Genomic DNA, 25049 nt, shown 5'->3' on the forward strand with positions numbered 1-25049 from the left:
CCCAATCTGAGCAGTTGATCCTTCGGCGTATTTCTCACCCCGCACCGCTCTGCCCTATCAGCACGTTCCATGGAAGGCCAGCTGATATGTAACGTCGCATGAGGGAGCTCGTGTTTCTGGCAGCCTCGCGATGGTGTTGCGACGGGGTTTGAACCGCGATCCTTCAACACTGGGTATAAAGCTTCACGCAGCTCCACATTCAACGGTTCGGTCCGTCCAGAGACGATTTGTTCATCTCAATCCGAGGCATTGATAGTTTCTGCAACCATGTCGTCCAAGAACCCAGCTGGTACCGACGCGTCTCCGACTGCCGACGTCGACACCACGCCACACGTGCCGAACGACACGGCAGACACGATCGACCTGCCTCGTGGATGGAAGTATCGACGAATTCACCTCTTTGGAAAGATTCTCCCCTGGTATGCGTCTCCTCGGATCCAGCTGGGCATGGTTGCCTTTGTGTGCTTCATGTGTCCTGGCATGTTCAATGCCTTGGGCGGCATGGGAGGAGGTGGAAAGACGGACGCGACGCTGGCCGATAACATGGTTAGTAATTGAGATTGATGGTTCATTGGTAAATGCTCATGTTCGCGATAGAACACGGCCCTGTACGCGACATTCGCCGTCTTTGGCTTCTTCGGAGGCACCTTTGTCAACAAGCTCGGAGTGAGGTGGACGCTGGCTTTTGGAGGTGTTGGCTACGGTCTCTACGCCATCAGTCTGCTTGTCTCGGAGCACAAGCATGTTCCGGGCTTCAACATCTTTGCCGGAGTCTGGCTGGGTATCTGCGCTGCGCTTCTGTGGACGGCGCAGGGCACCATCATGATCTCGTACCCGCACGAGAGCCAGAAGGGACAGTACTTTGCCTGGTTCTGGGGAATCTTTAACATGGGCGCTGTCATTGGCAGCTTGGTAAGTCACTCCAACCTGGGATCTGGGATGCATTGAATTCTGCATCTCCATGTGCCACATCCAACTAACTCCCTCCTAGATCCCTCTCGGTGAGAACATCAACGTCAAGGTGAACAAGACAGTCAGCGACGGCACTTATATCGGCTTCATCGTTCTCATGTTCTTTGGCGCTTGCCTGGCCCTCACTCTTTGCAACGCCGGTGACATTGTCCGCAAGGATGGCTCCCGCGTCATCCTGATGAAGAATCCGACCTGGCAAAGTGAACTCATTGGTCTCTACGAGACCCTCAAGTTCGAGCCTTTTGTCATTCTCCTCTTCCCCATGTTCTTCTCTTCCAACTGGTTCTACGTCTACCAGCAGAACGCGGTGAACGGTGCCTACTTCAACACCCGAACCAAGGCCCTCAACAGTCTGTTGTACTGGTTGTTCCAGATTATCGCCGCCGGTATCTGGGGCTATCTCCTCGATATCGAGAGTGTCAGGCGTACTATTCGTGCAAAGGCTGCTCTTGTTGTCCTCTTTATTCTTACCTTTGCCATCTGGGGAGGCGGATATGCCTTTGAAAAGACGTACACTCGCGCCAGCGTTGATCCAAAGGCGGGCTACACCGGCGCCGACTGGGAGGACTCGGGCTATGTTGGGCCCATGTTCTTGTACATGTTTTATGGCTTCTACGATGCTTGCTGGCAAGCCAGTGTTTATTGGTACGTTGGTCTTGTTGTGTTTCTTCTCATCTTGATACTAACAGGCAGTTCAGGTTCATCGGCGCCCTCTCCAACTCTGGTCGTCGATCTGCCAACTACGTTGGTTTCTACAAAGGCATTCAGTCTGCTGGCTCGGCAATCATGAACCACCTTGACGCGCGCAAGACCCCCTTCAGGACAGAGTTCATCAGCAACTGGGTTCTGCTCTCCGTTTCTCTTGTGGTGGCTGCTCCTGTCATTCTGCTCAAGATCCGCGACCATGTTGACACGGAGGATGACCTGAAGGGAACAGACGAGACCCTTGCGGATGTTTTGCCTGCGGGCCACCCTGAGAAGAGAGTCGAGGCATGAGTTTTGGTGAGCGATTGTTAGTTCATGGCGAGGCGTCATGTGATGATGGGTTTGCTGTTATGGAGGGGAGAGATGATAGGATAAGCATGTTTTGGTATAATAAATTGAGTTGATTGGATTGACTATGAGAACTCGTTTTAGCTTGGTCATGGGAGTTCAGCATTCTTCAGCGCTTCAAGTAAATAGCAGAGCGAACAGCGAAAGTTGCCACACATTTACAACCATCCTACGCATACTCTCGCTCCAACCTCTCAGACAAACTTGACATTTCCAAAGTACTTGGTGATGTGGAAGCTGGCCTTGTTTGGTGAACTCCAGGCACCAAGCTCCTGATCAGGGAATGTGGATGGACTGGTGACTGTGCGGAAAAAGTTCATCCTCCACCTGGTACCCTTGGCAGCACCATCGTCGACGTTAAAAAGACCCAAGGGAATCTTGACCTTGCTGACCCAGCACTCGGCAGCCTTGTCAAGCTTTGTCGTGGCAGAGAAGCCATCAGCTGCTGGGTTGGAGACGAAAAAGTGATCGAACGGCGCGCCCTCGGCCCTATCCTTGGACGGGTTGTAAACGAACGCTTGATACGTCACATTGTTGGGGTTGACTTCGAACTCTAGGTAGGTCTTCGGGTCATCGGTGCCCTTGTAGATGAAGGCTTCCATGACCTCGTACTCCCAGATGTCATCGTTGGTGCCCTGCTTGGGATCGAAGTAGAAGTTGGTCTCGTTGTGGGCGGTAAAGGTCAACGAGAGCGAGGTTCGCGTGTAGCAGAGATCGACCTTGGTGAGGGGGAAGTCGGTCTGGTCAGGGACAGACTTGGAGTAGCTGATGGTGCCGACCCTGGGGCATGCTGGAACGTTGACAGAGGGGACCTTGACGGCGTTGGCCAGACTGGCGATGGTGGTGAGTGCAACAATAGCCAGAGAATGCATGATGATAGCTTTGACCTGAAAGTCTGGGGAAACGTTTTGCTCGGCTCTGTACAGGTCTAATAAGTCAATCAAGAGTGGGTTAACGCAGCGCCGATCCCATTTAGTTGCCGTAGGGCATCCGACTTACTGTCAGACAGGATCAATTCCCCAGTCACCGTCAGCCCTGGGTGTAACCCTGCCATCTAAATGAAACAGAGACATTCAATTTGCAACGTAGCACTGCCTCGGCGGCCATTGGTCAATGTCGTTGCACCGCGACGAGGTTCACCAGCCAAAAAGTAACACCACGTTCCCGAAGCTAATCCCAAAAGGCAGAGTAGAACGTGACTTCTGCTGCAAGTTGTTCACGCGTGAGATTATTACCGTGATGAGCTGGGAGCTGGGGAAACAAGTGCGGGGACGAGATGACAAGTTTTGACCTTGGCGAATAAGAAGGAAGATGAGGTGGGGGCCAGCAGGGTCTTGCTTAAAGGGATGCCGACGCCTCTACTTGGGAAACAATGCGTGGTGCGGGCTGGGCCAGAGAGTTGATGGGCGTCGTTCCAAAGCTTGGAAGGAGGAGGAATAAAGGAGTACGCACCGGCAAACGGGGTTGTTGGCTTGTAGGCCGTTGTCAACAACTATCTTGTAGCGCAGTTATCCCGTCAGGGGCCGGGCTTCAACTATAACAAAGAACAGATTATCAACACTTCATAGCATCATATCCCAATGCTAACACAGTGGCCTTGTTTTTTTTAAAAGTCTTTCTGCAGCCTGCAGCAGAAGACCCGTTGTCAACAACAGTCCAGCCATTGATGTTTAGCGGAGGGTTTCGGACTCTAGGTCGGGCCAGAATAATCTCAATCAAAATTCCAGTATAGCAACCTATCCAGACGCGTGGCACTACTGCTAGCGACATGGGAGACCTCATGGCTCGATATCTGAACGCCCATGGCAGTGATACGGATGAAACTCACCGCCATTTGGTTTGCGCCAGATGCTGCAGAACGTCTTCGACACGGAAGTCTACGAGAGAATTCTCACGGGCCGTGAATTCCTCACTATCGAAGCAGCAGGTTTAGAGGTCGATTCACCACCACAAAACAAGCTTGAGGTTGGCAGCGCCGCCGAGGTTTTGGAGAGCGCTCTGGCAGGGTGCAGTCTCTGCTCGTTCCTTTATGGGGACCTAGTACCGTCAGATTCCGAAAAAATACGTGTTTCTATCAATCTCATCCCCTGCCATTTTCCACTCAAGCCATGTACATCTGTTGGCAAGAACGTATTCCGGTTTTGGGTAAAGCAAAGAGGCCGTCAAGACTCCGGCTGTACGCGCAAAATCTACCCCCATGCCTTCACAGGGCCGGACGACAAGGCGGCGGAGTGCGTGACGGCGCGTTCCTTGCGTGCCGATATCCACGGCCCAAGTTCCAAGCAGCAGATAGAGACCTGGACCAAAGAGTGCAAGGGACACCAGAGCTGTGGCGATGCTTGGAAACCTGCTCCCCTACCGAAACGGGCTATTGAGGTCAGCCCTCACGGGGCTGCGCATCCCCGCTTGCTCGAATTTCGCGGAAAGTTAGGAACCTACGCGAACCGAGGGACGTCGCACCTACAGCGGTCCAAGTGCACGTCGAGGTCGCGGGCTATCTGGCTGCGCCGATGTCGACGTCGAATCCCTGTGGAGAGCTGCGCTTCGCACAACTAAGGCTGCGCGGTGTGGTGAGAATGGCGTGGTTCGGCGAGTCGGACTGCCCTTGCAGGGTCTTCTTTCTTCCCGTCTCTGCTTCGGCTCATGGAGAGGGGGGAGCCGAACCAGGCGGGAAGAGCGAAGACGGCGTAGGGACTTGTGGTCTAGACGAGGCGATTGCCCGACACAACTGCGAGTACTTCACACCGGTGGCAAGCATACGGGAAGGAATGGCTCGTCGCTAAAGGACGGCAAGACATAAACTCGTCGGCCTTGACGACGAGAAAGGACCTCGCGACCCGGTCTTGGTGTTCTGCTTGTCCGTGATCGACAGCAGTGGTAAACCGTCAATGTTCATCATTACTAGTGGGCGCGTGGATGGGTTGATATTGGTGCGGACGAGAACCGAAGACGGAGATGAAGCATATCAAAGGCTTGGTGTCTTTTGGGAGGCAAAGAAAGAAGCCTTTGACGGTCTGGAAAAAACGGGGCTGACTCTTGTGTAGGCTACGGTCATGACAGAACTGGTAACACCTCGACACTCATGTCCGGGGGTTGTGGTAAATCACAAGTGGCCGCTGCTTCTCGCCATTGCCTAAAACAAATTTCAAATCCCACAGATTGCCCGTGAGGTTTGACGAGCTGACGGAGCGCTCGCTAAGATGAGCCTGTAGGATTGAAGCGGCCGTACGAGCAAATCCGTGTTTTTGGAGGGAGGGAAGGAGTTCCGTGAGATGAACGAGTGACGACGGCGTTGAGCAGAGGGGAAGAGGTGGCCCTGATGCGTATGTGAGTATGAGGATGCCAGTAGCTCACATGAGATGATCCAAGATTAACGTCCGGTCTTGAAGGGCTACCTAGATCCAGAAGTAGGGCCGCGGAGTAAGCATGTCTAAGGGAGACTCCCATATATCATGGGTCACGCAAGCTCAATCACCTATGCACACAATTCTTGAAATCTCGAAGTCCTCGGGTCCAACTTTGGTTGTTCACCAGAGCGCGTCGTAGCCAGTATCTATTTCCACAAAAACGACAAAAGGCAGCCGGCCATGGACACTAAGGGAGGATAAAATGGCAGCCAAGATGAGGCAAGACGGCTCTCCATGAGACGAGACTTGTAATGCTCTCTCACTTCTACAACTGTCTTCTCCTTGGACTCTAGGCGCTCTTCTTTTCAATCCCACGTAAAGCTTCAAACCCTATCTTATGTCGAAAAGCGGGGTAGCGGGGATAGCATGAGACCACCAGAGTGGTCAGACGGGGCGTGGATAATCGGATTAAGAATAGTCTGTTTCCAGCTGAGGCGGATTGTGACAATTGTTGGGCTATCACGCTATCATGGCGCTGGAGGCGTTGACATGGTGCCGCCACAACTGACTCAGTCAGACTATTGTTCAGAGGACCAGTAGTGTTCCATTGTCGGACCAACGAGTCAGTGGGTCATACTAATCACCTGCCTAAGCCCATGGCTTGCCTGATAAGAAGGCTGACAGTCGTCTCTCCTCGGACGTGTTGTGGCCATCTCACTCCCATCCGTCACAAGCCATGGATCTACAAAGCAACGATCTCCTACCAGACGAAAAAGTCTTGATGAAAAAGGCGGCCAATGCCATGATCAGCATCGATGATTATAAACTGAGCAGATTCTTCGCCGACGACCTTGCCCGCCTCTTTGGCAAGGAGAATCTCGAGGCGATCGGCGGAAAGCTGTATCTCACCAACTACCGAATGCTGTTCAAGTCGCACTCTATCAACCGAGTCACTGGAAAATTCAGTATTGCGCTTCCTACAATCAGCGCTGTCGAGGACACGTCCAAATTCTTGACCAAGAGGATCGACGTAACCACGTCCACTGAAACATTCCAATTTGTTGTCTGGGGCATCCCTGAATTCATCGCCATGATCGACAAGACTCGTCTGGCGTTGGGGCCAGCCGAGGTCAAGCGGTTGCAGTCGCTTGTCCTGGAGAACTACAAAATCTTTGGTGATGGCATGACGGTTGCAAAGAGTATCGAAGGGATCAACAAGGCCTTGCTGGCAGCCCGAAAGGTAGGAGTTTTGACCAAGCTGGCAACCGGAGCAGGGAACCCTCTAGAGATCACAGGAATATTGAACTTTCTTGAGTTGATGGGAGACGGACAAGGCTGAGAGGAGAGATACGAGAGCTTTGGTAGATCGCAACTGACTGGATGGAGGTGCGTTGTGTTACTCAAGCTCCGTGGTTGGAACTGAGGATGGGCCCTGGTTCCTTTTATTTATTAATTTTAGTTCATTCCACTACTTCATATTGTTAGCGGTAATGCCAACTATATACCTTGATTCACAGACCTTCCGATATGCTTTCATGCTGCCACTGTCGAAACCCCTCCAAGATACGATCCTGACGGCCAGGTGGCTATAAACACTGGAATGGCAAAACTCTCGGTCCGGAGACTTGAGACACATGTCTAAGGGCAGCTCGCCACTCTAAGATATGAGCGTATGCGGCCATTGGATATGGATTCTAGATCGCGTTGATAGCTTAGCTGTGACAAGCCGCAAATAACTGTGGTGGGCTAGATTCTAACTCTATAACCCATTTAGAACTATCTGTAATTACAGCCATTAGACTGAATCGTGATCAACCATGAAAAATCATTGAGTTCCCATCTGATGCAGTCTTGGATAAGTGGCTGGCTGTGCTCGGGTCTAGACCAATCTGGGCCCTAACTGAGCTATGTAAGCAAGGGATTCGAGACGATTCGATTCCTATTTGGCCTTGTATAGTACCTAGTTATGTCTCGGAAACGCCTTGATGGAGACACAGGCGTGGACTGACCCTGTCCGTCCAGAGGTACATAATCTACTTGGACCCTCAATTCAGACGCCCTTGCCTCGCCCTTTGTTCTTCCTACCGGTTCTTGGACCATCCGCGCTACGCATAAGCGCCCTTCTCCCTTCTCCCAAAACCTCCTCTAACAACCTCCACCATGGGCTTCTGGAAGGGTATCCTTGGTGTCGTGGGTTCCATCCCCGTTATCGGTCACGTAACGGTAGCCATTTAGTATATTGCTAGTAATAAAGAAGGCGCCCTAAAGTCTCTAGAATCGAGCATAGGGAATCTCATCTCGACCCTCGGTATAGTCGGCGGTTTTGTCGTCGAAGGATCTCTTGGCGCCGTTATTAGTGGTGCTGTGGCAGTCGCCGTTGGCGGCTAGATTGAGAATAAGATTAATGGTAAGAACCTGGACCTTAGAGTCGGGAAGGTTGGTGGCGATGCTCTATTTGGAGGAGTTATAGGTCTTCTTGAAGGGCGCCGGGGCCATGATCGGAAAGGAGATCGGTAAGACTACTATCAAGGTTGTGGCCGGCTCTGTGATCAAGACTGTTATTACGGCCACTACAGGCCAACTGTTCAAGTACATCATCCCCTCTATACTCCCAATTAGCCCTGGCCAACTTTGCATCCTCCCAGATCTGTCGGCGGCCAACGCGGCGTCGACCCTGAGCCGGAGCCCAAGCTCAACGAGGGAGATGACAATGAACTGCCACAGGAAAAGATTTCGCATTGTCACACACAACCAAGATACCAAGGTCCGAGAATCGAAAACCCTCGCAGCCCAGTTTAATTGTTGTTGATAATCATGACTCCAAAAGAAGTCATCAGCCACAACAGTAAAGAATACACCACACAAAACGGCACTGCAATCCAATGCCGTAAAATGTCACCTAATATAATGCAAAAGGCCTAGCCTTCTAAATACCTTGCCAGGCTACTTACTACATCAGAGGCTATACCTCAACCAGCCCCGGGCTTCTCGATCCGCCCCGTCACCCTTGCCCTAGGCAACAGCAACTCAGAGGGTCGAGGCAATCAGGCAACGTTGCGTGAGATTGAAACGAGATGGGAATTTTCTTGAGGACCAGCGTTAATATGATGAAAGCGGTCACGGCTACGACTTGTGACCCAGGGTTGACGCCGGATTGACGAGGCTTGAGCAATTGCTACAGGAGCTCATAGTTATCACGGTGGAGGAGGTGGAGTACATGGCAGCGCAGAGGCCCCGGTAAAGTCCCGCTGTTGTGTCTGTTTTTATTATGAGGCTTCCATTTCATGCGCTTGTGTTACCTACGTAATAGATGCACTGAGAGGAGACAAGTATGAACTGCATGGGGAAACTTCTGTGTCTACCCACCTAGGGTTGATGACTGGGTTGGTGGCATTGGAAGCCAGCCAGGATGCTCTCTAGACAAATATTCAACATCTTTATATAAAACTAGGTTACGAACTAGGCAAAAGTCATTTGTTATCCATGGATGGTGACTATGACCCGACTGTGTGCCATGATCCCTTCGACGGCGTAAGGCAGCACTTGGTACTCTCACCGACATTAGACCTGATGTCAATCCAAAATCTTTTGCGAATTGATGGATAATGCTTCATGTTCGGCCTTCTTATTGAAGCCGATAATTCACTGCCTTTGAAGTATGTGACCCTGGGTCATTGTTCGTTGTCCGCCACATGGCTATTTCTTCATTTCCAGTCCTTTCTGAACGGCCAATTGCAATTGAGCGAGGAAAAAAGCAAGTTTTGGATGAACGCTAGGGAGTCTTCCTTGACCTACGAGCTGCTGATTAGAAAGTCGGGAGCTATGATTGAGTTGAATATATATTCCATGCATACAATCTTTGCTCCGTTCAGTTAAAAAATGATATCACAGCTATCTATTTTACTCAAAGCCTCCTTGATTTGGATGAGCTGTGTGGCCACTCAACGCCCTATTTGCTAGGTATCATCCAGCTGTGGCCGATGGGCTAGCCCATGGCTGGGGGCACAAAAATCCATGATACCACAAGACATTGAAATCTAGCGAGTTGGACTAGGATTTGAAAGGGGCCTATCTGATAGAAGGAACAATCTACGGGTAAGAACTTGTGTCTTTACAAGTCCCTGGCTCTTTGACTGTTCCAGTTTCACCCAATCCTTGCCCAAACCCTAGCTTCATCTCATATTCCTGAGCAATAACAGCCTGCTAACAACTTCAAACAAAAATCTTCTTCCACACCCAAAGACTCCTGCTATTGGTATAATGCTTGAATCCCTCAATGCCCCACTCCATGCCAATGCCACTCTCCTTGTGTCCACCGAACGGCACGTTGGGCGCGACATCAAAGTGAGAGTTGATCCACACGCTTCCCGCGCTCAGCTGGCGACCCATTCTCTCGGCCCGGTCCAGATCCTTGCTCCAGACTGAGGCGCCGAGACCCGTCTCGAGGGCGTTGGCGCGGTCGATGACGTCTTGCTCGTCGGACCACTTGAGGAGCGGGACGATGGGGCCGAAGGGCTCTTCGACGACGATGCGTGAGTCTTCGGGAGGGTTGTCGATGATGGCGGGTTCGATGAGGTAGCCCTTGGATGTCTCCCGGATCTTGCCTTCAAGAGCGACGTTCCATCCTTGTTTCTCAATCTCTGAGTACATGTTCTTGACAAGCTCATATCTGGTGTGTGTGTTAGCATATTTGGCCAAGAGCAATTGGAGACAACTTACTGCATGCTGTTTTGCACTGGCCCGACAACGACGCCCTCCTCGAAGGCACCGCCGGTCTTGACGTGATTCTTTGTAAATTCAACCATGGCATCTCTGAACTGGTCATAAATCTTCTCGTGCACGTAGACCCGCTTGGTCAACATGCAAATCTGACCCGAGTTCAAGAATGACAGCATCGTAATTTTGGGGAGACACTTTTCGATATCAACGTCCTCGCAGACAATCGCAGCATCGTTTCCGCCCAACTCCAGAACGACTCGCTTCAATGTCTTGGAGCAGCTGGCAGCAATCTTCTTACCGGTGGCAATTGATCCTGTGAAACTGATCATGTCGATGCCAGGGTGTGCCGTCATCCAAGGACCCAGGTTGTCGTCGCCGCTGAGGACCTGGAATACACCTGGAGGGAAGATTGACATTCCAATCTCTCCAAATTTGAGATCGCAGTATGGCGTGAATGGGGAGGGCTTCATGATGACGGCATTGCCGGTCATGATCGCCGGGCCGACCTTGCCCATTCCCAGGAGCATGGGCCAGTTCCAAGGGACGATGGCGCCACAAACGCCCAGTGGGGGAAAGGTCGAGGTAATTCTTCTCTCCTCTGTGTCCTCAATAATCTCATCCTTGACCTCCATGGTAGCAAAGGTTCGTAGCCAAGTCAAAGTCATGTCCATCTCCTGTCCGGCCAAGCCCAAAGGCTTGCCTTGCTCCATAGACTGCAGCTTCTCAAGCTCATGGCGGTTCGCCTCAACGGCATCGGCGAAAGCGAGCATCAGCTTGCTTCGCTCCTCGTGGGTGGTCTTAGACCACTTGCTAAATGCGGCACGAGCATGCTTGACTGCGAGATCTAGCTGCTCCTCGGTAGCGACAGGGACCTCGTACAGAGCCTGCTCCGTGGACGGATCGATCGAGTGCCGGGTCTCTGGGGTGGCGACGAACTCGCCATTGACGATGTTACCAGGGTAGGTCTAAAAGAGTTAGCAGGGTTCAGTACAGTGGACAGGGGAATGACAGACGGAAATGTCGATTTTGACGGCCATGTTGTCTCTTTGCTTAATCTACGCAAACTTTGTTGAGCAAACGGATCGTCGGCTGCGCAAGCTACCAGGCACTGTATTTACGTCTCGGGAGCTCCGTCGAGGGGACCTCATGAGCTGATCTTATGGGCTAGGCTCCTGCAGCTCGCTGACATGGGGTCAATTGGTCCTTGCATTCTCCGTACGTACGGCCCAATCGCATCCAATCCAAAGACTCCTGGACCTTGAAGACAGCCCCCGCGGAACCTGAATCGGGACAGCTTGGCGAGATGCGGAGCTCTGGAACTGTTGTGCTCAACTGCGGAGTGACACCCGCGTTGGAGTGAAGCCAGGGTGACGTCGCACCATCATCAACGATACGACCTAACAGATCCACAGATGGAGCATTGCTGAAGAGGGGAAATCTTCAAGCCTCGGTCGACATGACGACGTCACTTTTCCAATCTCTCCTGATTTCTTGAAGCGGGGAAAGGCGAATACCACTTGCCCATTGTAGGACGATTCAAAGGCCATTAGCATTTTCCCCTGACCTTGCAAAAAAGCACCCCAAGACATGTGTTGGTTGTCGATAACCACTGCACCACTGTTCCCCGTTTTCACCACCTAAACTCTAATTCCGCCGTAGACATGCAGATGGAGTCGATTGTCTTGATCTTCTACTCTATTTGGATGCCGTTTTCCGCTTTCCTTCTCAAAACGGGTCTGGTGCGAGTGTTGAAGGATTAGGGGTACAGGAATAGCGCAGGCAGATAACGGTCACCTCGTTAGCTCGTTTGTCAAGCTGTTCTAGTCACCCACCCGGACGTGGATGCTCCCGCTCAGGTAACTTTGCCTTAGTTTCATCTGTGACAGGTCATGGACCTTGAGTTACTTGGCGATGGCAGTTGGGGGGATATCAATGCGGCGCAGGCGGCAGTGCAATCTCTCCACAGTCAATGGCAGGCGAGTTCATCTACCGGATTCAATCCTTGTCCCTGGAAATCTTGTCGTTGCTGCCCAGACAACTTTAAAGAAGGACGCCATGTCCCGCGCCCGGCCAGTCTCGTAGACAAAGTTTGTGATGACTGACAACGCCGTCATTTCCTGTCATTCTGTCCTTTCCTTTGTTTCGTAAAGTTCAGCCGCTCGACGGTCAGCATGGCCCTGGACCCTTTGACAGCCTTTACGGTCGAGGCTTGGACGTATTTGGGGCTTAGCCTCATTGTCGTGGCCATTCGCTTCGGTGCTCGATGGCGTTGGATGGGCCTTGGAGGCTTGGCTCCCGATGACTACCTTATGGTTTTAGCTGGAGTGAGTCGTTAACCTTCGACCACGTGGGTGATATTCTCAGCACTAACGACCTTGGCCAGCTTCTGTTTACGGCAGAAACTGCGACAGCACATTTCGTTGGAGCTTACTGGCAAGGACTGGCCAACAATGCGTAAGCCCTTGCCCCAAAGCAGCATTCGATTCGCGACACCCTCAGCGGAGGATATAAACATATTGGGAGGCTGACTCATCTTGTCATCCAGCATGACGGACGAACAACGTGCAGCCCTCGACCCCGACAGCGACGAATACTACCGACGAGTCCATGGATCGCAGACGCAGCTATTCGGTTGGCTGGTGTATACGGTGTTGCTCTGGTGCCTCAAACTCTGCTGGCTCTTCTTCTTCAAGCGCCTCGGGGATGGCGTCGACAACATGACGCTCAAGATCAATATTGGTTTCGCGATTGTCGGGGTGACGTTCTTTGGAACCTTTTTCACCATTCTGTGTTCATGCTGGCCCATTTACAAGAAGTGGCAGATCTACCCTGATCCCGGAAGTGCGTGCATTCAGAGTCTTGGGGTACCCATGTGACTTTTACTGACATATACATCATCTTAGATACTTGCTATCCTGCCGTCTCGCACGTACAGGCTTGGACCTTGATCTGGACTAACTTGAGCACTGACCTGTATATTATGTCTATCCCTCTGCCGGTAAGAGCCTTTGGCCCGTCTCTCTCATCAACCATCGCGGGACACTAACGAATATCTTTCTTTAGATGGTCTGGAACGCCAACATTCCCAGAGCAAAAAAGATTGCTCTCATCGTCATCTTCTGTGGCGGTCTCATCACAGCAGTTTTTGGAGGTCTTCGATGCGGCTACGTTCTTCAAGGTGGTGTAGAAGGTCCCCAGCGAGCTGGAGAGTGGTCCTGCCGAGAGTCTTTCGTGGCGATGGTTGTTACGAACTTGCCTGTTCTCACACCTTTGATTCAGCGTGGTGTGAGACGTGCTCGTATAGGATACGCGGGGTATAACGGATCTAGGTCTGCTGGTACTCCCGGCGTCAGTAAGGGCAGTAGTCGCTTCCAGCTCACGACCATTGGTGGCAAGGGAAGAAAGAAGGCCGCCTTTAAGCATCCTCTGTCGTTGCCCGGGGAAACTTTTTACGAACGATACGGCTCTGAGGAAGAGATTGTCGAGGGGGGCCAGAATCCGGCTAGCGCGACAAATACAGACTCGGAGTCATATCGAAAGAACGATGGCAAAGGTGGCGAGGAGATTGTAGTGACGACGCAGTGGAATGTCGAGCATCAGGAGTCGGAACACCATGAAGTGGACAGGGACAGTAAGAAGTTTGTTACAGCCGGCTACTGAGGCATCGAGGCATGTCATGAAAAAGAATAGAATAGAATAGCGGTGGTAGACCGACTAATGGACAATATTAGGCCAGGCCAGGCCAGGTCAGCTGCAGTGTAACAAGAGGCAAGATAGGTTCCATGATTTGACTATTCTACACATTGAGGGAGTGATAGACGATAGTCAATTAATTTGCAAGAAAATCCGAGACCATGTCATTCACGAGCCAAAGTATCATATTGTGTCGAGCGAGAGGACCCAATGAGCACAGAGATAATAGAATCCAAAGATAGATATAATTGAAATACATTCTTGTTGGGATATCATTATCTAAATGTTGACAAATTAAAAAAATCGAAGCATCGATTAACCCTCACCACTTCTTAAAAACAGCACGACGGCCCGGCAGATGTGCCAGGGTCTCGTTGGCCTTCCATCCTCCCCCAGGAACGATCACGATCGGAATGGGCTCGGGTTCAGCCTTTTCGTGACTCTCCTCCTGCTGCATCTTATGCTCCGGCACAGGAGCGGGCTCATGTTCAGGCATAGCTTCAGGTTCAGGTTCATGCTCGGGCATGGGTTGGGGTTCATGCTCAGGCATGGGCGCAGGCTCATGCCCAGGCATAGCTTCAGGTTCAGGTTCATGCTTGGGCATGGGCTCAGGCTCGTGTTCGGGCATAGCCTCAGGGACATGTTCAGGAGCAGGTTCAGCCTGTCCAGGATGCTCGACCACTGGTTCATGGACCGGCTCCTCCTCAGCCGGCATTTCATGCTCAGCAGCAGGGACCGTCACTGTGTGGATAGCCGTGACGTGTACCGTCTCTGCGGCTCCGTGCTCCGTAACGGTGTGAACCACGGTAACATGAACGGGCTTTTCAACTTCGACAGTATGAACCACCTCGACTGGCTTCTCTACTTCGACAGTGTGAACAACCTGCACAGGTTTCTCCACGACAGAGGTGTGGATAACTGTGACTGGCACCTCGACAGGTTTCTCAACCTCGACGGTGTGGACAACTTGGACAGGCTTCTCGACCTCGACCACAGACGTGTGGATGACGGTCACTGGCTTTTCCACTTCAACCGGCTTCTCGACTTCGACTGTATGAACAACCTGAACGGGCTTCTCTACAACAGAGGTATGAATCACCGTGACAGGTTTTTCGATAGGCTTTTCAACTTCGACTGTGTGGACGACCTGAACAGGCTTCTCGACTTCCACCACGGATGTGTGGATCACAGTGACTGGCTTCTCAACCTCTTGGTGGACAATCGACGTCTCAACCACAGTGACGGGTTTTTCGACTTCTTTGTGGACGATTGACGTTTCCGTGACCTTGACCTCCTTCTCTTTCTCAACCACAGAAGTGTGAATGACTGTCACAAGCTTCTCGACTTCGTGGTTCACCACTGACGTGTGGATGACAGTGACGGGCTTTTCCACTTCATTGTTGACAACGGAAGTGTGGATGATGGTGACCAACTTCTCGATAGGCTTCTCGACGACCACCTCTTCCACCTTGGTCTCAATCTGGTGTTTGACCTCGGTTTCTGTCACGTGGACTGTCTCTGGGTGTAATGTGACGTGGACTGTCTCTGTCACGTGCTGGATCTCAGGAGGGAGTGTGACGTGAACAGTCACGATCTCGTGGACAGTGACCTGAATTGGCTCACAGCCAGCAGCTGGTTCATGGGCCGATGGTGCTGGCTCATGCTCTGGTTGCACTGGCTCATGGACTGGTTGAGCGGGTTCATGAACTGGCTGTGCGGGTTCGTGAGCAGGAGCTTCGTGGCCTTCTGTTGTATTTGGCGTGAAGAATGAAGGAGAGGCTGTGGCAAGGCCAGCAAAGAGCACCAGGCTGCCGACTTTCGAGAAGATCATGTCTAGCTAGCGACTAGGTCGTCAATGGGAAGGATCGTAAAGGGAATGCGGTTGGATCGCGATGTAGATTAGGAAATAATGGGCGATACCAGATCGCAAGAGAAAAGAACGAAGGATTAAGAAAAAAAGATTATTGCGGTAGAAAGGAATGAGACACACACAACTTGATGAGAGAGGGGATGAAGATCAGACTTGGAACCGGCGGAAAGTGCCAGGTTTTACTCTCCAAGTGACATGTGCCAGACGACACGAGGAGCGGCTCTTCCTGATGCTAGAACAATGATGAGACGCCTCTCAGGTCGGTAAAGATGATCCGCGCCATGTTTTTTCTTCGTCCTGATCCATCGCAGTGACTCTTGGCTCGGAACTAGCTGTGCCGCAGCGCACTGAGACAATGGTAGTGTTTGGCAGATCTGATTCTCAACTCGGTTGTGCCTCTTGGCTCTCGTAACCTGGCAGCCCCGTTGTCTGATCCTGTAGAATGTAACCCTTTCGTCCGGTAGGGCGTTGCTATTAAGCTTCAATCAAGCTTAAGTCAATATGGGGCTTGTGAGTGGAAACTTGATGGGTTGTTTCAAGTCGGCTTGGCAGGGGTCGGCAAAAGGGCGACCCGACCGTTCCCACGACCTCTTAGGGCGGGATGGTCGTGAACCGGCCTCGGTCATGTTTCAGCCTCACAGTTTCTACCTGTTTCAGGTATCAACTCCTTTGTAAGCGGTCTCGAGTAACCAAGATGAAGATGCAGCCAAGAAATCTGACTTGGCGTCGTCTACGTACAAGAAGATCTCACGTCGCCGGCTTATCGCGTCAGTTGAAGTCCCCGAGTCAGGGGATCACAGTTGTGTCAGAAGTGCCGAGCAAGCCGGGAGGCAATGCAAGGCGCTTTTTTGAAGCGATGTGGTATTTACCAAGGCGTTCACGGTTAAGTTGCATTGCACTGCCTACTTGCGTTTCAGTCGCATCTTGCTGATTCTGACCATCATGCACTTTCACGATACGGGGAGGAATGCTCGCCATTGGTCCGATTGGGCTGCGAATCAAAGCAGTACTTATTTCAAGGTAGCGTGTCGCCTCACAGAATACCCACAACAGCTTCTTACTCATCCACAGGCTTGATGTCCAAGAAAAGGCGTCGTCCCTTGGGCTGAACTGCCCATAAATCCTTCATGTGCATGTCATCCGGCTTCATTTCACTACTCAACCTGAAATCGAGCCGCCTCACCAAGCGAGGAACCGCGAGGTAAAGCTCCGTCTTTGCAAGTGTCTGTCCCATGCAGTTTCTCGATCCTACACTGTAGGGTGTCAAGGCGGCGTTGGCATCATCGAGGTTGATGCCCCGGCTCATCTCATGACTCTCAAGCCAACGCTCTGGGATGAATTCATCCGCCCTGGGGAAGAGTACTGGATCGCGGTGGTGAACATAGTTCTGCATGCCGACGATGGTTCCAGGAGGAAGCGTGAGGTCGGTATCGGCAACCTCAAGTGGCTCGCCCAGAATTCGTGGGAGAGTCGACATGATGGCTGGATACACCCGGTACGTCTCCTTGATAACCGCTGAAAGGTAAGGCAAGCCCATGAGCTCTGACAGGGAGTCTCCCGCTCCCCTGAGCTCTGCCCGTAGTGTCTCTTGAACTCGTCTTCCCTGAGGAAGCGCCAGAGCGTAGGTCAAGTAGATAAAGGTGTGCCCACTGACCCCGCTGCCTGCCAGAACGATACCCATGGCTTCTTCCAGCGCTTCGCGGAAGTGGTAACTTCGCCCGAGGTGTTTATTGTTTGATTCAAGAAGAGGAGCCACACCAAACTGCCTTCTGTCGCTAGAGTCTCGTTCTTGGTTCTGGTAGTCCTTCAACATTCCAATAGTAAGCCTCTCCCATTCATCAAATGCCCGATATGCATGTCCAAGAATACCAGGTAGCTTGGTCTTGAACCTCAATGTCGGAAGCCAAGGGAAGAGGATGTTGGCAAAGAACGTAGGAGGGCTTGACTCGAGCGCTTCAAGCATGTGTATTGTCTGGCTCGGATCATCGGGGATATCAGCATCCACAAGAAGCTTGCATATAATCTCGAGGCCCCATGCTCCAAACAGGTCGTAGGCATTGGCGGTATTTGTTGGGGAGTCCGAGGCAGACTTGAGGAGGCGATTGATGAGAACATCCGTCCTCTGCAAGATGCTGGAAGCGTGTGAAGCGATTTCTTGTTGAGAATAGGTCTTTGCTTGAAGCTTTCGGCGTGATGAATGGTCTGCAGCGTTGCTTGAACTAGTTAGCGGAGGTGACGAGCCGATGTGGGCAATGTACATACGTAACGGAAAAGACATTCCCATGCCCAAGGAAAGAAAAGGGCGAGTAGAACTTGGGATCCTTTAGGGCTTGCTTGTTTGTGTATATTCGTCGATACATTCTCCAGTCGGATAATGAGACCTCGTTGGGCCCAACACGAACGATAGGACCATATTTCTCGTGCAGTTGTCGCAAGACCTACAAGGCATCGGCTATTAGTAACGCGAAATGTGCTGCGCACCTATGACTCACGTAGACTCGGTCGCTTTTGAAGGTGGATGGGAGGAAATACAAGGCAGTAATCCTGGCGAGAAAGGGACCGGGGACACCGCGAAGAGGATGAAGCAAGACTCGGTAGGCGCACTTGAGAAATAGTCAGTCGGGCCTATGGCTTCAAGGCATCTAAGCACAGAGTTTTAATTGCATCGTACTTTAAGAACCGCGATTACTAGAAAGGCGGAGATGATCAGTGTAGAAATGGTGTACAGGGTTGCCTCCTTGCTGAGTTGGGTGACGACCTCGACGACGGACGGCATGGCGTTGGAACCAAGAGGCATTGGAAAAAGTTCTTTTCAGTGTCAAATCGATACTCAATCTCAAGAACGAGACTCTCTAGGGTCATAGAGCAATAAATGGGATACCTACCTCGTTCTTTTGTGGCAATCATCCTACTCGTTGTGTCAACGTTGCAGCCGAATGCCATCACTTTCGGGTACCACACTGGTCACTCACAACGAGATTCTCTATTTCAAGCACGTCCTTTCCCTATCCAGAATATCAAGGCTTAGACACTCTCTCCTGTGCTCTCCTGTTTTTAACTGCTTGATGATTTTTGCGTCCTAAATCTACTTTAAGGTCAATAGTCGTCATTCATCATCCACTCAGCCTCCATGACTCAAAGAACGGTCTGAAGGCCAAATGAATCTAATATCCGGTGACCTGGACCGTCAAGGTGATCCATCTTCAGAACTGGACAGAATACAAGGATGCTCATCTTGAGTTAGTGCTCCAAGCTCCAACCCCGCGTTTCGGTTCATGGCCTCCGGTCGGCCCCAGATCCGGAGATTGTGGAGCCGGGCCTGCGTCGTTGCCCTTTGCTCTAACCGAGATGAGGTGATTTGAATCTATATCTAAATCTTGGAGTCTGATGGATCTAGAGACATCATTCTCATCATCGCCACCTTTCCAAGTTGCTGTGACCACCCTACTAGACGAAGCAGGACCTGATCGGACCCTGTCTGTGGTGGAGGTGAAGTCTATCCGCAACTGTTCGAGTCTTGCATGACTTCGTGCCAAAAAAGACAAAACAGCGGGCCCCTGCAAAATGAAACCGCGGAATTTGGCAAGTATTGACAAGATGCAGCTGGGCGGGAGGTCGATATTGGTGCCAAGTGTTACCAATGTGGTGACGTGGTCTCCGAAGCTCTAGGTTAGCCCAGCTCCCTCAGTTAAGTCAGTGGAAGAGGACCCCTAACAAGGATTTGGAGTCTAGCAAGCGAACCAGTTCAGTTAATTTGAGTACAATGGCAATGGAAAAAGCAGGTCCGAGGCTTTATCATGTCCTGACTGAGCTGAGAGGCTCACAGCGTAATGTGACGTGCGCCAGCAATCTCAGGCCTAGACCCAGCCACAATTGCTAGTGGGAGTCTTGGTATTGCTCATTTCTTGAATAAGAATAGCCAACTCTGTTTTTATAGGTAGCTCGTTGGCCCAAACGCGGGGCCAAGCTCCCTTTCAACTGTGGTCCCGAAAGGGTTGTAGTGACCAAGATCGAGGACAAATGAAGGGACTCGCCCACTCGGGTCAAAATCTGACCTTTTCTCTTGGCTGTTGGCTCTTCTGGGGGTTTCAGGTCTGTTCAAATGTCGCTACAGGACATGTCATCGGCCCCCATTCCATCTCATCTGATGACTGGACGGTTGACATTTGACACTTTACAAGGGACCCTGTGGTGGCTGGCTCGGCAGAGCTCAATAGAGCGAGTCCATTGTCTAATGGGAAGTCTTGGAAGGCATCCCCCGCGTTGACTTATCTGATACCCCACCGGCAGTTCAGGCGAGGCTCCAAGCTCTCGGCTCCCTGACTGTCTGGCTATATGAAGCCTTGTCAATCCCCATCCTTGAGATGAGATCTGCAAGCTTCTTTTCATCAATACGGCCAGCATCCGGCTACTAAGGAGGTCTGATCATTCCAATTTATCTTGTGCATCAACGACAGTCCTTGGTCTACAACATGGCTCCCGACGGAATAAACTCCGAAAAGAACCCTGTGGCGAGCGAGAAGCCCGACAGCGAGGGACAGACCATGCATCTCGACAGAGTCCCATCAGAAGATGGAGACAACTATGAGGGACTCACGGCAACATGTGTCATCGTCTATCTTGTAAGTCATCCCAATCACGGCAGCTTATAGAATGCTGACACAGCAGACCATTCTCGCGGTTGGTTTTGCCGAGATGATGGTCATTGTTTCTTCAGGCAACGTGCGATACCCAGAACGAAGACTTCTATGGATGCTTACTAACATTGAGTGACATAGCTCGCACGAAGCATGGTTGCCGATATTGGTGGCAGCGATAAAACACAGTGGATATCACAGTCTGTTCCTATTGTTAACCTTGCTCTGGGTGCTCCAGTTGCCCAAGCTGCTGATTACTGGTACGTTCCTTCTTCTCTGAGCTCTTTACAACAAGCTGAATTTTTAAAAACAGGGGCCGAAAATGGTTTCTCGTTATTTCCTGCGTCTTTGCCGTCGTTGGCAGCATCATCGTCTCTCGGGCCACCAACATCGACATGGCATTGGCTGGCAACGCTCTCGCCAGCATCTCCACGTCTGCACAACCCCTTCTCTTCGCCGTCGCCTCCGAGATCCTGCCTCGACGATATCGTCCCGCTGCTCAAGGCGGTGTCACTGGTATCTTTGCCGTTGCTGCCATCGTCGCTCTTATGATGGGCAGTGCCGTGACAAAGGACAATCCCTCCGGATGGCGTATCGTGTGGTACTTCAACACTGGCCTATTTCTCTTTACGGCCCTCGTCGTCATGTTCCTGTATAACCCGCCTCCACGGCCAGAGCAGGTTAACTTTACACTAAGGGAAAAGCTCAGGAAACTCGACTGGGTCGGCATCATCATGCTTCCTGTCGCCGTCACTGTCCTCTGCATTGGACTCACCTGGTCTGAGAACCCCTTCCCGTGGAGCAACGCTCACGTCGTCGCCCCCTTCGTCATCGGCATCTTTCTTGTCATTATCCTTGCTCTGTACGAAGCCTTTGTGAAGAAGGATGGTCTCTTCCACCATGAGCTCTTCAACCACGACCGGAATGCTTCTATCGCATTGTTCTTGATCTTTGTCGAGGGAATGGCGTTCTTTGTGGCCAACTCATATGTGCCCCTAGAAATGTCGGTTCTGTTTGAGACTAATCCGGTCTTGGTCTGCCTCAACTTCTCCATCGTCTTTATCGGAGCTATTGTTGGTAGCGTCGTCGCTTCTGTCTATTGCTCATGGAGCAGGCAGTTGAGATGGCCCTTGGTTGTCTCCTACATCGGATTCGTAATCTTCTATGGTAAGAATTTTCCCCAGCACCGAATGTATGCACACTGACCGAATACAGCAACAATGATGTCTGTCGGATTTGGCGATGGAAAGAATATCTGGGGCTTCAACATCTTCCTTGGTCTCGGTTTCGGCGGCTGCTTGACTTGTATCGTTGTCGCAGCGCAGTTTAGCGCTCCGCCTGAGCTCCTCTCCATCAGCAGCGGTGCTCTTATCACTGCCAGGTCCGCCGGTGCATCAATCTGCTTTGCGATCTGCAACGCCATCTTCAACTCGCAAATCACCAAGAACCTTCCCAAGGATATCGCCAAAGCCGTCCTTCCTCTCGGCCTCCCCACGGAGTCTCTCGGGCCGTTCATTCAAGCCTTGAACGACCATAACGATAGCGCCTTTGTTAGCATCGAGGGGGTCACTCCGCAAATCATTCAAGCCGGTGCCCATGGCCTACAACAGGCCTACCTCACGTCGCTCCGTCCTCTCCACGGCTTCGGTCTTGCACTGTCTGCAATCGCTGTCATCGGTAAGCACAGAACAAGGCCATGTTCCTAGCACAACTTGACAAGGCTAACACAATGAATAGCATCTTTCTTCATCATTGATCCTAAGCGTGACTTTAATATGAATGTCGATGCACCGCTCGATGCGCCCAAGGAGCACCCCAAGAAGCAAGTCAATGCTTGAGCACTGTCGTGGATATGGGTGGTATCTAGGTAGCAAATTCATCGCAACTGAACCATGTTGCTTTTCTAAACATGAAAGACTATGTACGCTCTACTGCTCAGGCTTCCTGCCCCAAACAAAGTGCACCGGGAGATAGAGGTGAATGGATGGATCCTGAAGCTCCTTCTTGACCTTAGCCATAAACACTCGAATCTCTTCAATGTTCCAGCCGAGGACCTGGCTGAAGAGCTGGGGTGTGTATGAGTCGACAACTTGCAGCTCCTGAATCGACTGGTATCTTCCGATCTCCTTAAGCTTTGGGTCCTTGGGCCACGCACCAATGGGCAGCTAGATAGGTTAGCAAGGTAACTTGGGTCAATGCATTTCCTGGGGAGTCAACACGTACCTTGCGCACTTCGTGCTTGACGTCGACAAATCCAGCCTCGATCACCTTGTCCTTCCAGCTAGGCGCGCTGTTCAATGGCTTGCCAAACTTTACGCTGGCGTCCCTCAGGGTCTGCATCCACTGCTGTGCGTTGGTGGCCTTCTCAAGCGTGCCATCGTCAGACACAAAGCGAGCCTCGACGCCCTGGAATTCGATGTATCCGTTGGGTACTAGAGATTTGAAGACCCTTTGGAAAAGGAGGAGGTCGTCAGATATGCATCCCTCCAGCTCGCGACCGTGGATGAAGTCGAATTGCTTCTTGTAAACCCAGTCATCTTCAAAGTCGTCAACTTCGAAGACACAGTTTGGGGGTGTCCTAGCCAAGCTGTTAGTAGGATACAGACCGGTAGATATTTATGGGTACAGCACGTACCATTGGGGCTGGATGGGGCTGAGATCGGTTCCAATCACTTCTGCTGATTGGTGTTCACTGAGTGACACGGGTTAGCTGGATGCCTCTTAACTAATCCAACATCCAGAGCTTACTCTGCGGCATCCATGGCCCAGATACCTGTGCCGGTTCCCAAATCGAGAATGCGCTGGGGGCTCTTGCTAATGGGAGCAAGGTAGAGCTTCCCGTCAAGAAGGAGACTGTAAATGTGGTGAACCAGGTCCATTCGGTCCTGTTCCTCCTCATCGTTTGGCTGTGCAAAATGTCAGCTTTGGTCCTCAAATAATTACTAGAAGATTTACCAAGATATAAGTGCCTTCACGGAACGCATGATAGCGGCGTCCATTCTATGGCGTAGTCAGCATGCAGCAGACAGTCCTTTTCATTCTCCATACCTCGTATCTAAGTAATACCATTCCAAGTCAGAAATCCGATTGTTCATAGGTGAAAGCTGATAGAATACTCACCTGTAGTTGTAAATGCTCGATTTCAGGGAGGAGAGATAGCTGGAGCTTCCCTCTCTATTGGGAGAGGTAAGTCAAAAAGGTTTAGAAAAATGAAGCTCATGAAACTCACGAGCCATCGATAACGGAGTCGGCCTCTTCTAGAGTATCCTGATAGTAGGTTAGGGGCCTTCTCGAGATGTCGTCCATGTCAACAACTCACATCTACTTCCAAATGGGCCTCGTGCTGCGGCTCTGCCGCGACGGCTGGAGCGACCGCCGGCTCTTGAGTTTGTTGACTAGCCATAATTCACGTAATTCGCGTCGTCTGAAGCGATTTCCAGTATGCGGGAATAAGAACAATATTTATCGTCCAGATGACCGGAATGTTTTTATACGTTGCATCTTTTTCCCCGCTCTACGCGTCACGCGTTTAATGGGCTCAACTCTCTGCACTTCTTTTACCAAGACCAGTTGGAATGCGAGCCGGTCAACTGTTTTGGCAAAGGGTTCCACCGAAAGCTCCGCAAAGAATGGAACCTCTCCCTTGTTCTTTGCAAGCTGTCAACCTGACATTGCGGACTCGGGTGTAACCATGTGTGTTACGCGGCATACAGTTCTTACTTCCAAGCCGCAACCGGGAATAATCTGACACGTTCCGAGCCAATAGCTGAGACGAATGGCATGTTTTTCTCCTTGAACTGGTGTTCCGTTTGCGAGATAGACTACGAGTCAAGGTCTCACCGCTGTGGGGGTGAAGCGGGGGGCATGGAAATCCTTGACGTCGTCAGCTCCAGTGACCAACCAGAAGGGATCTGTGTCTTGGCTAGATATAAAAGACTGGTTTTAGAGTTGTAAAAAAATTTCAGATAAAGTTTTTTAAGTCTGAGAAGGGATTTATTGAGCTTGTTAGCCCTAGCGGCGGCTCTTTATCTAAGGTAAATGGGCCTCCAAGGTTCCTCAAGTCATGGTTCAAACGCGTCAAGTCTAATAAAGAGAATTCGTGTTATATGAGCGTAAGTGTTCGAGGCAAAAGTGACCGGAAGTCTGACTTGGGCTACAATCTCTGGCTTTTGAATGGAAAGATGCAGTTGTTCAAAATCTACTACTCTATGCCTGCAAAACCACCTAGATATTTTCGTACAGGTCGTTTTGGAATGCGATGTATAGTTAGCCGTTAGATGTTGACATGGCGACTTTTTACCTTCTATTGGCTACCTACCTGCGTTCACTCGTCATCGAACCTGAGCCATCAGGATCGCCGCTCGTATTGGTCAGCCAATCAATAGAGTTTCCCGCAACTGGTATTGATGGATCTCGAGACGTGTAGGTTGAGTCCGAGTGACTTGGTGGAAAATCAAAGACGCATTGGGCAGCCTTGGAATAGATTGTCACTTATCATAACAGTTTTATAATCAGGGTGCCGGAGGTCCATCCTCATCTCAAACTCCCCACTTTCTCCCGCGATAAGCACGCTCCCAGATGGAGGCGTCGCTATCAACCCGCTCGGTGGCGTTGGCTTAAATTCAGCCTCGTAACTGCCGACACAATGGTCCACCTCGATCAAATCCCTCCTCCACCTAGAATTTGACTCTACATAGTGATGACCAGCATTGAGGCTTATCTCACTTCTATTATAAAGCATGTTGAGCTGAATGGGTT

General features: G+C 51.2%; 7 protein-coding genes and 2 pseudogenes across 9 annotated transcripts, besides 2 other annotated features; 4 read left to right on the top strand and 5 right to left on the bottom strand.

The window, feature by feature from the left end:
• Window positions 1-258: 258 nt before the first annotated feature.
• On the top strand, window positions 259-1968 carry NCS57_00504300 (annotated as a pseudogene). Its single transcript has 4 exons — window positions 259-546; window positions 598-912; window positions 992-1617; window positions 1671-1968.
• Window positions 259-1968: a sequence feature.
• Window positions 1969-2219: 251 nt separating this feature from the next.
• NCS57_00504400 (uncharacterized protein) lies at window positions 2220-2897 on the bottom strand (the record flags this gene model as incomplete). The annotated part of the gene is made up of 1 exon (XM_053054985.1): window positions 2220-2897. The coding sequence occupies one exon, from the start codon at window positions 2895-2897 to the stop codon at window positions 2220-2222; it is 678 nt and encodes a 225-aa protein (XP_052917145.1).
• Window positions 2898-6108: 3211 nt separating this feature from the next.
• NCS57_00504500 (GRAM domain-containing protein) lies at window positions 6109-6711 on the top strand (the record flags this gene model as incomplete). The annotated part of the gene is made up of 1 exon (XM_053054986.1): window positions 6109-6711. One exon carries the CDS (start codon window positions 6109-6111, stop codon window positions 6709-6711), a length of 603 nt encoding a protein of 200 aa, XP_052917146.1.
• Window positions 6712-9584: 2873 nt separating this feature from the next.
• On the bottom strand, window positions 9585-11128 carry NCS57_00504600 (Aldedh domain-containing protein; the record flags this gene model as incomplete). Its single annotated transcript, XM_053054987.1, has 3 exons — window positions 9585-10041; window positions 10092-11056; window positions 11105-11128. 3 exons carry the CDS (start codon window positions 11126-11128, stop codon window positions 9585-9587), a joined length of 1446 nt encoding a protein of 481 aa, XP_052917147.1.
• A 1113-nt stretch (window positions 11129-12241) lies between these two features.
• Window positions 12242-13751, top strand: NCS57_00504700 (annotated as a pseudogene). The gene is made up of 5 exons: window positions 12242-12415; window positions 12475-12545; window positions 12637-12932; window positions 12995-13089; window positions 13155-13751.
• Window positions 12242-13751: a sequence feature.
• Window positions 13752-14106: 355 nt separating this feature from the next.
• Window positions 14107-15615, bottom strand: NCS57_00504800 (uncharacterized protein; the record flags this gene model as incomplete). Its single annotated transcript, XM_053054988.1, has 1 exon — window positions 14107-15615. One exon carries the CDS (start codon window positions 15613-15615, stop codon window positions 14107-14109), a length of 1509 nt encoding a protein of 502 aa, XP_052917148.1.
• Window positions 15616-16711: 1096 nt separating this feature from the next.
• On the bottom strand, window positions 16712-18430 carry NCS57_00504900 (uncharacterized protein; the record flags this gene model as incomplete). The annotated part of the gene is made up of 4 exons (XM_053054989.1): window positions 16712-17867; window positions 17917-18092; window positions 18147-18257; window positions 18326-18430. The coding sequence occupies 4 exons, from the start codon at window positions 18428-18430 to the stop codon at window positions 16712-16714; spliced, it is 1548 nt and encodes a 515-aa protein (XP_052917149.1).
• A 1696-nt stretch (window positions 18431-20126) lies between these two features.
• On the top strand, window positions 20127-22129 carry NCS57_00505000 (MFS domain-containing protein; the record flags this gene model as incomplete). The annotated part of the gene is made up of 5 exons (XM_053054990.1): window positions 20127-20276; window positions 20433-20551; window positions 20605-21458; window positions 21507-21968; window positions 22029-22129. 5 exons carry the CDS (start codon window positions 20127-20129, stop codon window positions 22127-22129), a joined length of 1686 nt encoding a protein of 561 aa, XP_052917150.1.
• A 90-nt stretch (window positions 22130-22219) lies between these two features.
• On the bottom strand, window positions 22220-23694 carry NCS57_00505100 (uncharacterized protein; the record flags this gene model as incomplete). The annotated part of the gene is made up of 9 exons (XM_053054991.1): window positions 22220-22456; window positions 22515-22869; window positions 22927-22983; window positions 23040-23197; window positions 23247-23291; window positions 23340-23346; window positions 23412-23465; window positions 23521-23558; window positions 23611-23694. The coding sequence occupies 9 exons, from the start codon at window positions 23692-23694 to the stop codon at window positions 22220-22222; spliced, it is 1035 nt and encodes a 344-aa protein (XP_052917151.1).
• Between the last annotated feature and the right edge of the window lie 1355 nt (window positions 23695-25049).

Source organism: Fusarium keratoplasticum, chromosome 3, assembly GCF_025433545.1.
Source record: "Fusarium keratoplasticum isolate Fu6.1 chromosome 3, whole genome shotgun sequence".
Lineage (NCBI taxonomy): Eukaryota > Fungi > Ascomycota > Sordariomycetes > Hypocreales > Nectriaceae > Fusarium > Fusarium keratoplasticum.